At 34.0% G+C, this 16,304-nt stretch overlaps 1 protein-coding gene across 1 annotated transcript in view; it reads left to right on the top strand.

The window, feature by feature from the left end:
* LOC107996862 (ubiquitin-conjugating enzyme E2 H) overlaps positions 1–14,872 on the top strand; it is a 37,066-nt gene extending 22,194 nt beyond the window's left edge. The window contains exons 3-5 of the mRNA XM_017055160.3: positions 9,602–9,769; positions 9,915–10,043; positions 10,259–14,872. Of these exons, the coding sequence (XP_016910649.1) occupies positions 9,602–9,769; positions 9,915–10,043; positions 10,259–10,395 (434 nt within the window). The 3' untranslated portion in view covers positions 10,396–14,872. The remainder of the gene's footprint in view (positions 1–9,601; positions 9,770–9,914; positions 10,044–10,258) is intronic.
* The last annotated feature ends 1,432 nt before the right edge of the window (positions 14,873–16,304 follow it).

Here is a 16,304-nt window from a genome sequence, read left to right as displayed (position 1 = left end):
AAAATACGCTTTTTTTCTTATGAGATTTGCGAAAATGAATATATATAAATATATAAACGTATATATAAACGTATAGATTTAATAGTTTTCAATTAGTACAATTTATAATATATTGATAATTTATTTTGGAATATTATTCGTTGAGGTAATGAGTGAATGATGAAAAGCGACGAAAATTTAATATTTTGCATTACGAGTAATTTGTCCAATCGAAATAACAACATTGAAAATTTCATTTATGACATTTTCTCTCTCTCTCTTTCTTTTATTCAGAGTATTATTTATAGAATCGTTAAATTCATTTTAAAATATCGATGATTGAAATATCGAAAGGTGAGATCACTTCTCTTAATACGCGGCATTGTGTCAGAGACATATTTAAGTTAAGTCATCTCAAATCGAATCAATCCTTATAAACCTTGCTTACAATGAATCGATAAATCACGTTTTCCAACCGAAATGTTATTTAGATCGATGAGACGCGAGTAAGACGCGTTCAATCCGATGGATCAATCATTACCTTTTCTCGTTCCATTTATAAAAGAGCTTTCTTGGAAAAAAACACGGATGGATTGTTTAATTCTTCCTTTCCCATTTTTATCTTTTTTCGATGCGTCTAAATTGCCGTGCTTCCAGCTGACCCAGTTTCCAGAAGCTGTCTACGTCACGCTGCAAATTATGTTGTGCATAAGGGACCCTCTCCACCACCCTCGTGTAATCTCGTAGAACCGATCACGAGTATGTGTATGCGTGTGTGTGTGTGTGTTCTAGGTTCGAATGATCATAAGGTGGTTCGAGGGATTAAAATTTTTTTTGTTTAACGAGATTTTGTTTCAACTAACGACGTTCGATGCCAATTCGACCGCGATGCATCGTTCTTCTTTCTAGGTGCAAACCAGCAATTTTCAACAAAATTAATGGAATATCGTTAAGAAAAATTATTTGCAGTTTTTTTTTTAGACTCTCAAAATGTGAACACAATGATTCATGTTTTGCCAAAGATCGCTGCGATCTAATTGCAATTCTAATGTTCTCTTAGAATTTTTGATGAAATAAGAAATTAAGTAGGTGTAATTTTTTAAACCTTTTAAAATTTGAGTAGAATAGAATCACTTTTTATTTTGCAAATAATACCCCAACGCAATTGATATTACTTATATAATTAACCTTTAAAAAAATTCTCTCAAGAAATTAGAGATTTTCTAAGACTCGATTCTGATATTTTGACCCCGAAAATTCGAGTACAGATCCGATCTGTCGACTTCCTCTCACAAATTACGCACGCATATATCGCACGTGCCAGAACTAGTCGTCTGACGCTTACAGGAAATCCCGCCTTAAAGAAGATCGTCGAATGCCCCATCCATCCGCCTCCGCCGTGTATCACGTCGCGCATGGAAATTGGGACTCGAGTACAATTATATATCGCGTCGAAAAGTAGCTCCTCTGCCCATATTTCCACGATATTTTCAGAATATCACGATATATATCGCGAAACGTCGAAACGTTTTTTGGAAATTTTTAAGTTAAAGCTTTTTAGAAACGTCGATAAGTTTCATTTCCTGCTCTAAGTGAATCTGTACCGGTTCCACCCAATTGTTAAATAGTGGAGCACGCGCGAAACTATTGTTCAACGAAACAAGCAAGCTTCTTGATGGACGTATTTCTATTCTCCAAAGAATCTCATACGCGTCATATCGATCAACCTTACCTTGTTTATCTTTCGCCAATTACTCGTTACTGCTTCCTTGCGCCCGTGTTTGAACCCTTCACTTGTGACTGGATAATTACATTGGGTTTGGTTAAGGTGCAAAGTACGTAATCTGATGAAAGCTTTCGGTAAATTGAAATTAAAGGTGGAGAGTATTTATTCTCCGCTAATTGTTGATTAATTAATTCTTCTCCTCCCTCGTTCGAGAGATACATATTTAACTTTTTGAAAACACGAAATAATAATAACGATAGAAATTTATTATACTTTAATACGATTAATATGTATATTTTTTAAACAAGAAAAAGAGTAATTCTTCTTCTTGTTTTAACGAATTCATTCCTAGAGAGAGATTATATTTTATCTTTCCCTTCTTTGAAATTACAATTCTACACGCATTTTCCGAAAATAAATTTATTTTCATATGCTGATACATATTTAAAAAAAATCTGTTTTTTTAGATTATAATTAAATTTCCTCTTAAAAAAGATTAAACTCGTTAAAATTTGTTTCCACGAACAATTTAAATAAAAACCCAGTTTACCGGAAAGTAAACGACCAAAACTGTACAATTGCCGTACGAAAAAAGAAGGGGGAGGGAGAGGAAATAAAATAAAAGCAGAGTTGGAACAAAAGAAAAAAGAAGGGGAGGGGGGAAAAAAGAGGAAAAATATACAACGAATCCCAGGAGTACCGTATTGGCCGCGCTCTTCAAACATCACGGACCGCCCATTTTTTAATTTAACGAAAAGTAATCCCGCGTCGTTGGCCGCATTGTCGCCGGGGTTTTGTCCAGGTCTCGGGCCTCGGGCCACGGTCGAATCGCAGAAATGGAAAATTAATGCGTGCCGCGATCCTAGCGGATGGCCGCGCGTGGAAAAACTGGGTCACCGGGTCGAGCTTCACGCGGAGAGGTCTCGTATCGAGGACTGCAACCCGCATCTACCACGCTGAAAATCTACGGCGTCTTTCGAAAATTGCGTTCAGAAGGGCGAAGAACCTTGAACGGGAGGAGGTGGAGGAAGGTGGCGCCTTGGAGAGAGTGCACGGCGAGAAGATACTGTCGAGAATTGGGGACAAGATGAAAATTGGAGAGCGAAACACGACGAAAGTGAAAATAGCTGGGTAAAACAATTTCCGCGTCGTGTTGATGGCATCGAAGGGATTAAAAAAATAGGATTGGTCGATTTTCGGCCAGTTTTTTCCCTTGGAGTTTGTGTTTAATGATAATAAAGATGGTTGGATGATTGGAGCGAGATCATTTTTAAACGAAGCGCTAAATATTCGGAATACTTGTTGAAAATCTTAATAAATTATCACATATTTGGAAATTTGTAAATTATAATTGGCTCGGTATAAATCGTGATGGATTGTCGATTTTTGCGCAATGGTTTTTAATTTCTTTTCTTTTTTCCTTTTTTAATGAAAACATTCGTTATCGCGAAGATTATTTCGTAATGGTATTGTAAATGTAAGTGTATCTAATGAGATTATAGAGTCGTGGTGTATTATATTTTGATTAAAATCGAAGGATTGTTTTTTCGTTATAAATTCTTCAATTTTTATTTATCGAGTTGACGCATTATGAAATATCATTTATTTTAAGTGAAATAACGATGAATTTATGTAGAGGTTCTTCGAAACACTATGTATTTAATTAACCTTTTGACGTCAAATGACATCTCTGGCACGTCGCTGTACAATTTGATATGAGAAACGTATGACGTGTCATATACATGTGCCAATCTTCAAATACATAGTGATGAAAGAGAAAACAATGCACAATTTACGGTGTATACGATATTTACGATGTAAATTCAATGTTGAAATATTTTTTATAAATTTGCTTTTACACGCGACAAACTATCGCGAAAACAGAAATTTCGTTTCGGAGGGGGAACGAAAGTTTTTAATTGTTCTAAATTGGCACAATATATTCCATATATATGCCGTGAAATATATCGCTCTCGAAGTGTTAACCCTCGATATAGAGGGTGAAATATGCATTACACAACCAGCAGGAATAGGATGAGCTCAATCAAATCAACGATTGAAATATGCGAATATCCAACCGAACGTGTCCAGATAGATAGATGGACCTGGTTATGACGTATTAAATTATCGGAAAGGATGTCTGTAACAATGATTACCATAGGATTAAAGAGAAATTCTAACTGTACTTGAACGCTTTGAAGTCCCTTTGCACACAATAGAAGGATTAGAAAACGGATTAGGATGGATTTGGAATGCTAAAATTGTATTCATCCTTAAGAGGATTTTAGGTTTCGAAAGCTATTCTGAATTCTCTTTTATAGAATCTTTATCCCATCTTCTGGGCATGGTTCATTTGCAATTATCTTAATTGACACATCGTTCGACGTCTAATCAATAAACGTCTAATTTCACAATGGAATTGATCTTTTACAAGGTGGCATTAATTTTAATTTTTTCCTCTTGTAAAAAAATGTATTTATCTCCTCCTATTTTACGAATATCATGGTGAAAATTTTATCACGATTGAAAAAAATATGAGGGAAGAATGATATGATGATGATACGATCGATAAATTTTACATCACGATACGATATTCGTACCCTAACGAAGCTTACAACCGTTGCAAACAGCAAATCGAACAGCGTAACTGAACTCGACCACTTCCTGTTTCTGTCTGATTGAATCGTAATGGATCGTAGGATGATCCCTCATTTGATAATCGAACCACTTTGCATATTTCCTGTTCCCGACCAACATCTCAATCGTATCTACTTTTCGCGAATTATTTCAATCCTTCTTCACGATCTTCACAGAACGATTTCGAATTTCAACGATCGAGTGAAAATTATTGGAAGAACGAATTATTTGGAATGAACATTTTCTAAGAATAAGACACAACGAATGTTGGATCTGGAAAGCCTGGATATATACGTGCAAGAATATCGGCCGAGATAATTTTAATTAATATTAACGCAGTCATCGAGAAGAATCAAAGAGAGTCAGAGAAGTTAAGCGGACAAGGCCGGTCGAAAGCTTTATTACTGAATTTTTATAACCGCGAACCAACCACTTTATATCACGAAGCAGAAGTGCGCTTAATCAGCTACTTCGAGTGGCCCGAGTTCTTAAAAATAACGAAACAGACGACAAACTGGTCGTCCACGAATAACTATAGACGAAATCGCGCCGGTTCGAATTTGGTCTAGTTCCAAACACGATTTTCCAACCGTTTAAATTCACCATTTCTCGAGCAGATTTCGGATTGGATTAAATTTTGTTCAGTTTAATAAGTTTTCGAATCGGTCGAATTAATTCCACGATAAATTCGCTGGATAAAAATCGATATCTTGCCACGACACGAACGACTCTTGCTCGAACAAATCGTTGCGAAATGTTTTCTTTTTCTTCTTCTTCTTTTCTGTTTTTCGAATTGGGTTTTATCAAGCTTTGGCAATTATCTTTATTAAAGCAGCGCTCGAGGACAATGTGTTCACGATGATTTTGTGTTTAGTTTGACCTAATTATGTACAATTGGATCACAGTAAATTGCGATAGTGATAAACAAAAAAAAAAAAGATGGAAATTGTGTATGATTTTTTTAGCTTAATGAGGAGGACACTTTCTATAGCATTATAGAATTTTTATATCAGTGTATTTTTTTATACTTTGTAGTGTTCCTTTTTTATATCATTATTGATTAATTACATTCCATATTAATTGCTACATTGTGTATCTCCTTTTTATAGATTTTTTATAGAATTTTGATAGATTTCTATTTGATTTATATTTTTATAGAAATGAATTTACTAAGCATGGTACGAAGTGGTATTTTTTTACACAGACAAGTGGAATATTTATACCGTGAGTCATGTCTAGAAGCAATTTATTATAATTCCTGTCTAATAACTTTGACACTGGTATATAAATGCTCAACAATAATAGCTCCAATTGGATCTGATAAGATCTGATAACTTTGAATGTTACATATTTTTCGCGACAAGTCTCATTATACAGAAACATTAATCCAAGTACAAGTTACGGTGTCAGAAGATTAAAAAAAAAAATCGATTGCATCAATTCGAAATCCATTCACAAAATCACTCATTAAACTCAAACGTACATACGTCAAGACATATGACACTTTTCATTTATATTTATATCCAACGAAACTGAAATATAAAAAGAAAAAAAAAGAATATCCAAACAATTTATTAATATATATATATATCATTGTTCCAATAACGCAACGATTTCAAAGATAGATAGAAGAAGAATAAAAAGAAAAAGAAAGAAGAAGAAGAAGAAGAAGAAGAAGAAAAAGGACCAAAAAATGAAAAACGAAAGAAGAAGGATGAGTCGCCGCGAGGTTCGGTGAACTCTGGTCGTACGCGGGATAGGAATTAACTCGGTTGCTGCTTGTGCATTCTAGCAGCTCCGATTCCGCGCGAATATCGATACTTTCACCGTGAATCCGCGCGCTTGTGTTTCCACGTGCGTGTACGCACAGGTGGGTCACGTTTCTCGCCTACGCCTCTGCACAATACACGCTTGCACCGGCCACGTGTGTACATCTATAAATGGGGTATACGTACATTCGCGCTCGCACGCGAACCGTTGCGTTCACGATTCGTGATTCTCGAAGGCAAAAGTCGGTCCTGCGTGACGGAGAATCGAGAGAGCAGCACCGGTAATAATACCGGTGTAGTAGCCTTGTTTGCCACTCGCTTTTGGTATATTCTCGAGGTTGGATGGTGTTTGCTTATTTGACAAATGGATTTTAACTCGAAAGCTAGGAAAAGAAAAACGGAAATTAATTATTTCTTTCGATTTCAGAGTGCAATTCGATTCGAATGTTTAATCTTGGTTTTTGCGAGACAGTTTGGAAATGTTTCAAAGATTCGCGTTATTTTCTTCGGGATGGTATGCTTGTTTATTTGATAAAGTATTAATGGATTTTAAGCAAGAAAGATAAAAGGAAAAAAAAGGAACGTAAATGAATTTCACTCGGTTTGAGAATAGTATTGAATGTTTAATCTTTTAGAAAGATTTTTTTATAGAAAATATGTTTGAAAGTATAAAAAAGTTCTTTAAGATTATACAGTGAAAATGATAAAGAAACGGTAAATTTGGTAATAACGTGTTTCTATGTTTAAAGATATTTTATGGAAAATTAATGTTTCCTCGTGTCAGTTTCGAAATAAAGTGATGCATCCGATTGGCATTTCTCATGAAATTACGAAATAACAATAATTTTCAAGGTTGGACAAAAAATTTCTTCTATTCTATTCTAATATTTCTACGAATATCCTCTCAAGTATCTTCTCGACTAATTACGAAATCATTTCGAAACAAGTTGTCGATTCGAAACGATTCGTAACGTTAACGAGATTTAATAAATTTAAACAGTGTACAGAAATTTGCTTGTCGTTAATTGATCACGTTATTACGTCATCGTCACGTTAACACCGCAATTTCGTCGCAGATGGTTCAGTAACGAATAACCGCGAGCGGAGAAAGCGGATGGAATCGGCAGGGGTTGCGTTTTCACCCTCCCCTTCAGCTTTTCCGGTTTCGACCCGATTATCGTGCGATGGATGGTTCTCGATTTCTCTCTCCTCTCCACGATGATATCGTATTAATTTCGAAGATCGACGATTGCCTATTATCAATTAACCAGCTGGCTGGCTGGCTGGTGTGGCGTAACCGTGGTATAACAAGAAGGCAAATGTCTCGGGGATGTTTCGATATAATTCATTCGTTATATAATGCGAGTTTGATATTTCCGGGTTCGATTGATATCGAGTGAGGGTATAATCTTTATGTATAATCGAGGAAGAGAAGGATGATCCCTTAATAAATCGAAAGTGTGAAATTTTAATAACAATTAATCGATCCGAGAATTTAGCATCTATTGAAGATAAGAAATTTGTAAATATTATTTGTAGGAAAGGAATGCAATAAATTAATAATTATATATTGAATTTCTCCAATCCGAATCGAAGAAATTTGTTCCTTTATAATTAGATAGAATTAAAGCTTGCAATATCGAACAAATTAAAAGAAAAGCAATAGTCTATATAAAAATCTACTTTACAGACTTTTAGTTACTATACATCGATCTAGCAAAGCCATTTTCTTATGAAGGCTTCACGAGGCTTCGCACGTAGAACTTTTTATTCTTCATTTTTAACTTGCGCATTTTTTATGAGAACTTCACCCTTGCTAGATCGCAAAGTCACCTTGCACGACATTAAGATACATTTACACTCGATGCACCTTTCTTTCTTTCGTTTTATTCGCTCTTTGATCAACTACGATTAATTCAATATCGATCTTCCCAAAATCTTCTCGTTTGTCAAATGTTTATACGATCACCATCACGGTTTCGAGTTGCAGTTTTGTCCGAGAGAATGAAGAAAGACGCTCCTTCTCTTCTTTTTTCCTTTTCCATTTTTTTCTTTCATCTTCCTTCTCCTCTTTCCTACTTTCCTCGACTCGTTTCGAACGTTTCCAAAGCGTTGATTTTAATCGATTAAAATCAAAAGTTTTGTTTTGCCCCTCGTCGTCGAAATAAATTTCACTCGGTCAACTCTCTTCTCTTCGATCGACCGCTATTCGTGGTCGCGTTTCATTCGCCACGTACGATCTATCGATGGCCATTGAATCACTTTCCCGCAAATAATTAAGCCACGCTCGTTTTCTCGTTTTGAATTTAAATGATGCGGATAATTCGATACTTTGAACCGAATTTTCGGACAAATTTTGAACAAAACGTTGCGCGATTGATATCTCGCTTATCGTTCGCCTCACTTTTCTCATTGCGAGAAAACAATTTCCATACGTTATGAAAAATTTTATTTAGATTATATTTACTATTTTTTTTATTAACGATAAAATAATTGTTGTAAAAAATAAAGTTTTACGATTCTTAAAAAAGGAAATTAATTCCTTTGAAAAAAATAATTTTAATTTTTGACCGATTCCTTTTTTTTTTTCATCTCATAGCGTGGGGAAATAGTTCGCGCTTTTGGACGGACGGAGCATTAGCAAAAGGGTTAATAGAATTACGCCATTATCGAGTATCGCGTAAACTTGTTCAGAACTTCTGGAACGGTGTGTACGTCGTTAAGCAACAAAGTTGTTCGAAGTTGGTTACGAATGGTAAAAATCTCAATTTCATTAAGTTCGAAGAAATACATAGCTTCTTAAGCAATTCTTCTTCAAAAGTGTCGAAAGAATTCGCATTATTCGATATACGAGAAACTCTTCCAGTTAAAAAAAGAAAAAAAAAAGAGTATCTCGAATAAGCATCGATCCGAAAAACATTTTGTCTCCTGAACTTGGATGGATTCCCCTTAATGGAGTCTTCCATTTCCTTTTCCCCCGCGCGTGTATTCCGCTATTATACCGTTCGATGCTCCAGTTTCCTCGATCTATCGAGAATTATGATGATATGGAACCTGATTTTTCACCAGTTGGAACTATCATTGGTAACTGTATTCGCAATTTCAACAATCAAAAATTATACCATGACCGAATAACAATTCGTACAACTCTGCGGATAATTTCCGATATCTCTCAAGTGATAAACTTGGATTGGCTCGTTGTTACGTTGATAACGTTCAAATATTTTCGATGGAAAGTTTACGCGAGCTAAATTTTAGAAAAATACAAAATACTCCGGATTTAAAACTCTCGGAGTTTTGCAATTTAATTAAAATTAAACTCCCCTCTAAAATATTCTTCGAGCGTGTTATTACTTTTACGAGACGAAGAATTTCTTCGATTCTGAAGAACGATATTCTCCCTCTGATCATCTATCTTGCGCAAAAGACTGACATTTCGTATACGCTCGTCACTATTTTATTATAATGGAGTACTTGTATTACGTTACAGCGCCTTACGAGGGTGGAATATGGAAGGTGAGGGTTCATTTGCCCGAGCACTATCCCTTCAAATCTCCTTCGATCGGCTTTATGAACAAGGTATACCACCCTAACATTGACGAGGTCTCAGGCACAGTGTGTCTAGACGTAATAAACCAGGCCTGGACTGCCCTTTACGGTACGTATTTACATAATCTTGACGAAATTTAAATAATTAATCATCCTCTTCTTATCACCTCTTCTATTCTCTACAAATAAATAGTAGCTCGATTCTATTTCTCTAACCGCAATCAATCTTTTCTCCCTGCTCTTCGCTGTTTCAGATTTGTCGAATATATTCGAGTCTTTCCTGCCCCAATTGTTAACATATCCTAATCCAATCGACCCCTTAAATGGCGACGCCGCGGCCATGTATCTACATAAACCTGAGGAGTACAAGAAGAAAGTAGCAGGTGAGCATTTTTTTTCCCCCCCGATAAGTAGAAAATATTTCTTTATTTCCGTGTTCACGAGCCTCGTCTTCGTTCAGACTTTTTTTTAAGTTTTTTCTTTTTTTTTTCCTCGAATCGAATCGATCGAATCGGTCGATTTTCCAAGAACACGCGTCCCAACATATAGCGTGAATATTAGTTTCGAGGATGCAATTTCCTTCTTGATTTCTTGGCAGATTACGTGAGGAAATACGCGACGGAGGAGGCGCTAAGGGACCAGGAGAACTGCGGTACCGAAAACGGAGTGTCGTCCGATAGCGAGTCTTCGATGAGCGACTTCAGCGAGGACGAGGCGCAGGACATGGAGTTGTAACCAAATATTTTACCATCCGTACCCATATCCTTAATCTCGATTCCCTGTAAACTCCGATCGCTCGTCCTACCAAATAGATGCTTACATTTCGAACCTCGAAACCTCACTGTCGGTTTAGCTACGTGGCACACTCGTCACTTTGTTTCGTAGGGGGAAACCGCGATCAGATTGTTCGTTGAACGTTCGAACCGGGAGGTAAAGAAAAAGAAAAGAAGAAAAGGAAAAGAAAAATACGAAAGAAACAATAATGGGTTAAACGATTAAAAAAAAAAAGATAAGGAAAAAGAAAGAGATAGGAGAATGATGATTGTAGATAAGAGAATATCGCTTTTGGAGTTCTCTTTACGCGAGAGGGGGGCCGCTCTCGTCGCCGAATGTTCTTAAATTAGAAGGGATGCTGACGAGAAGGAAAAATATATGCGCGCCGATGATATATATATTTTTGTTTCATCCTTCTTTCTTTCTTTCTTTTTTTTTTTTTTCTTTCTCTCTCCTCTTTAAATTTCGCGACTTTGCTAACGATTGATTGAACGTCGATTTATTTCTAACTTATCTGAGTTTTTCTGACTTTGGCATCGATTGGCGGTTCAACGATCGCGAATCATCATATTTTGTTGTCACACGCGATTGATCCTGAAAATACTAGGATGAATTCTTCCGTGAGAAAGTTTTATATATATATATATATATTTTTTTTTTCCCCCTCCATTTTCGATATTTTAAGTTTGCTTATTCCATCGCGTTTCGAGTTCTTGGTCGTCGATCTCCCTCTTGTTCTTTCTCTTTCTTTTTTTTCTCTCCCTTCCCGATCGGGTCAAGTCAGACGCAACTCGTACATGGGCGTTCAAACGGTGCATGAACACGAAAGATTTATCTTCGTTCGCTTTTCAAATTTTGTATACCTCTTACGGGTGTCGTAATCCACGTTACGCTGTTTTATTCTCTGCCTCTCTGTGCGCATTATCCCGATACACGTGCCACGAGCAAGCACGGGGGCACGATATATATACATATATCAGCATCGATTCCGAATAAACGTTTGTTTCTCGTGTTTCGAAAAAAATATGCTTGCTCGTAGAGTAACGACTCTTTTGTCATTTTCACGATACATAATTATATATATATATATTATTATTATTATTATTATTTTCACAAGACGATTGATTCGTCTCGAATACGAATAGAAGTGATTCGAACGTTGAAACTATGTAAGTGCACGCAGGAGTAACGATACGTGATACAACGGTGAAAGGAAAAAAAGAAAAGAAAAGAAAAAAAAAAAAAAAAGAAAAGAAAAGAAAAGAAAAAAAAAGCTCTGTCCTTTTCCAATCGATCAACATTCGAATCGACCTTTTCTTTTTCTCGTCGAAAGATTATTATTACATCTCAGAATTATTACATGCATCTTTTTTTTTTTGTGCGTTCGGATGATTTAGATACGAAAAAAATGATTTATCGTACGAAAGAAAAGTTTTAGGGAAAAAAAAAAAAGAAAAAAAAAAAAAAGAAAAAAAAATATGAAAAAATGGAAAATGGATACTAGCTGGTCCATCTTCCTCTTTCTGTTCTGTCATCACCATCCCTGAACGTTTCCCTCGTAGGGCGCAGCAACGAGAAAAGGCTTCGTCAACAGTGTTGAAGACACTGACAAATCTACGATATAAACGTCGTTTAAGTAGCGATGTTAATGTCGGAACGTCCCAACCACAGTTGAAATCTGCACGGTCAACGTTTTTCAACGGAAGGGAAACGATCGAAGACTCGGGTCACTTTCGAACGACCTCAGCCTCCTGTCTCGAGACACACGCGAACACATCGAACGTAAGAATTTTCGGAGAGTTGCGAGAGGACAACGGTGCGGCATTCACACCGGAATTGCGCCAGTATTCGGAAATGGACGTAGATTTCATACACTCGGGAGGAAGTAGAAGCAATCTGGACACGACTGTCTAACCGATCGTCGCGAAATTTCTGGTGATATATTTCTCACGATTATTTTATCATAAAAAAGAAAGAAAAAAAAAATATCATAAAAAAAAAAAACGAAAGAAAAGAAAAGAAAAGAAAAAAGAAAGAAACAAACGAATAACGAATATAGAGTAAATAACTATTGTTTATATAGGAATTTTTTCTAAGTGCATAATACGAGATATTTTTCAAATTTTTAGTCGAAACGAGAGAATAGTTTGTAATGAAAAAAAAAAATAATTTTATTCCAGCGCGATTGCGCGCCATCTTTTATTTTTGTCAAACAAGAAAGGATGGGAAAAAAAATTTTTTTTTTTTTTTTTATACGATCGATATTTTTTAGAGATAACTTTAACCACCCCGTTCATGCAATGCCGTGTATCCATGTATATCCATTTTTTTAAAAAAAAATTCTATCGACGTTCGGATTAATCGAGAGCGAGACAAAGTAAGGTGGGAAAAATAATAAGATAGAATTGGAGAAAAGGAAAGGATATAATGTGAATGAATAATATAATATAAGAGAAATAGAATTATATTTAGAAGAAATGAATTTTTTTTTTTTTTGACGATACGACTCGTATCAATGAGAGATAACGAATTTGTACAAATCTTGGTGCACAATAATCTTCGTTTAGTTGTATAACTCGCTTCAAATTGATCTCTGTCCTTTTGCGTGGTTTATGTGTATGCAATACGATCAACTATATGTACAAGTATAGAAAATGATAATTTAGTGCCTTCTCAGGCAGAAATTGTGCCTTATTAAATGGGTCTCCGTAAAAAAAAAAAAAAGAAAAAAAAAAGAAAAAAAAAGAAGAAAGAAAAAAAAAAGAAAAGAAAGGAAAATTTTATTGGTAAATATATTCGGTGGTAAATGACGACGAGCATTAATTAAACGAATACATACATCAATTAATTAAATCGACCGCTTGAAAGATTGCAAAACTAATATAGCGTGTACTTTTATTTTCGAATATTGGAGTAATGTTGAAGAGCTGTGTTAAGTTTTGTGTAAATTTTTTTTTTTTTTCAAAGATTGTTTGGATAGTTTGGAACGTGTTGTTAAAGAGAAATATTAATGAAAAGAAAAGAAAGAGGAATGGATTTAAAGAAATGAAAAGAAATTTTACCAAAAATGTTTATATAAAACAAAAAAAAAAAATCGAAATTTCTCGTCTGTATTTTTGCAATAGGTTCACTCCTTAGTTTTTAACGAATAAATTTAATATTATTGTTCTATATATTATTATTCGCAATATGGACGCGGCTATCGTGTAATTTATGTCAAAATACATTTTTTTACGATTTCTTTCATGTATATGTGATTTAGAAATTTCTCATACTTGATTTAATATTTTCAGTAAGTCGCAAACTTTATCAAGATATTATCTTGATAATTTCTTTATTTATTTATTTTTTTTTTTTTTAATTTAGTATGCGATTTTAATCGATGAGGAAATGAGTTCTTAAATTCGCAAATACGATAGCTGCGTCCACACGTTTTTAACTGTTACACATTTTTCCTTTTTATTTAAGGAAATATTATATTTACGTGGAAATAAGAAAGAAAAAAAAACGATATTGTCATTTGATAATTTACAATTATTTATGATTATTTAAGATCTGCTTTCATGGAATTTTTTTCGTATGATTCTCAGTGGCTCTATACGTTGGTGAACTGTATAGCAAAAATGTATTTACTGATTAGAGAAATGATTATTAAAATGGAGTGAAAATGATACGTCGTTTGTATGGCTTATTAGGCGTTCACATGCTTTTTCGATGCTCTTTCTCAGACATTTTATAACGATGCACATGTAAATTACTTTTCATTTTGTCATGATTTTTTTTTCGTTGCATCATCCCGTCTTCAAAATTTTATACAAAACAACACACGAAAGGAAAAGATGAAAAAAGAAAAAAAAAATAAGAAGAATCTAATTATTCATTTGTCAGATTTTTCGTATGCATAAATAATAAGTGAATTTTGTTTTTTAATTATAATGATTTGTATTTAAAATTTCTGTTTGTTATTCGATAATCAACAATTCATAGTGATTCCTTTTAAGTTTTTATCTATGCTCTGTATATTTTTCTATAAAATAATCTCTTTTAATATCAAGTAAGCTAATAATTTTATATACGTTCTCATTAGAATCTTTAGATGCATCTCCAGACGCGTGTTCTTTTTGTTTTTAAAACTTTGTCGAACGACGACCAAAAGGATAGGATGGAAAAAGATCGAAGGGCAAGAGAAAAAGGGAATGTGAAAGAAACGATAATCATAAATTTTGCGTTCTTGTAGGTTACAGTGATCGAGGAAAAGTCGTATTCATAGATCTCACATTATTACTTTTATATATGTAACATAGGTTTATTGATATGAATTAATTATATGTTATTATTGATCGTATTCGCACAATTTTATTATGTATATGGTTTTACTAACCGATTGTTTAACCAACCGAAAGGATAGTTTTAATAATCATTTTTTATTTTTTTGCAATTGTTGTTTGTCTCTCCTTATGTTTAACTACTTACATACACTATACATTTAAATGCATCTTTTATTTCATAAGATAGTTAACTTATGACGACTTTGTTGTTGCTACAATTTCAAAAATTTGGGATCACTTATTTACTGGTGAATGTATGCATTTGATTTTAACGAGGATTTTGCAATTTTTAATTTCGTTAAATGTTCCATTCTTTATTCTGTGATAATTTTTAGAGATATTCTTGATTTCATCACTAACTTTATCTAATTTTTTCTGAAATTAAAGTACAGTTTCTATCTTATTTCTTTTTATTTATAAATATTCTTTACGCATAACTTTGAACTATATTTATGATTCACAATTAATCTGATAATTAAAATTAATAATAATTAAAATAATTGTTAATATAATGATCTTCTCTGCACATTGCTATCTTTACAATATATTTCTAAATTCTCTGAAGATAGAATTCTTTATCATTTTTAATTATATAAAGCAATATAATTAATTTACCAAAGACAAATAACTTTAAAAGTGATTTCAAATTTTTGAAAAATAGTATTCATTATGTCTTCCTTGTTAAAATCGTCCATCTCCCAAAGAATGACAAAATTTAAAGAATCAAAACATTTCTCGTTTTAATCTCCAATCACACGAATTTCACGTGAATTTAATACAATTCAAACTTCAAGAATATCACATTTGCTTATTATTCTACACTAACATCCATACCTTTCCATTCAAAAGATTTTTTTTTTAAATTTTTCCCTTTTTATTTTTATGTTACGTAATATTTCTTGTGAAAAAGGAAACATAAACAATGCAAAGGAGTCGTTATCTATGATCAAACTAGTTTTTAGATCGATATCAGATCAGAATTGTCAATGATTTTTTAATTACAAAGTGCAATCGAATTGGTTATTTTCTTGATGAGTCCTGTTGAAAGGCTCGTCTATGTATCTCGTTAATTTTTAATTCATGTAAAATGAATAAAACATACGTAAGTATATACAAATTCACACAATCGTGGGACAACTCCAAAAGCAAGCAGTGACGAGCAATGCCATTCGTTGCCAAAACGGGTGCCATTTCGTTAATTTCCATTCTGGTCAGGGAAGACGATGAGCGATATTTGTCCTCGTTCTTCCGTGAAGAAATCGATTGACCACCGGTCAAATGTTTCGGGTATTAACATAAGTTCTCAATTAAAGTTCGCTACGTTTACGATTTTCCAAACTTTAAAGTGATTTTTCAAACTGAAGGAACGAGTCGTTTCTTTGCCAGAGTAAGAATAGCCGTGTGCAATGTAGAATTTCGATTGGTTAATAATTAAATAATGAAAGAGATTTAAACAAGAGATTTATTTTTAATTCATTTGTCTGAATAAAAAGAAATAAAAAAAATTGAAAGTTTTAAAAATTTCATTTTTGATGTAAGGAA

The sequence above is a fragment of the Apis cerana genome, linkage group LG2 (assembly GCF_029169275.1).
Source record: "Apis cerana isolate GH-2021 linkage group LG2, AcerK_1.0, whole genome shotgun sequence".
Taxonomy (NCBI): Eukaryota; Metazoa; Arthropoda; class Insecta; order Hymenoptera; family Apidae; genus Apis; species Apis cerana.
The sequence above is the reverse complement of the archived record's forward strand: the minus strand, read 5'-3'. Positions and strand labels throughout refer to the sequence as shown.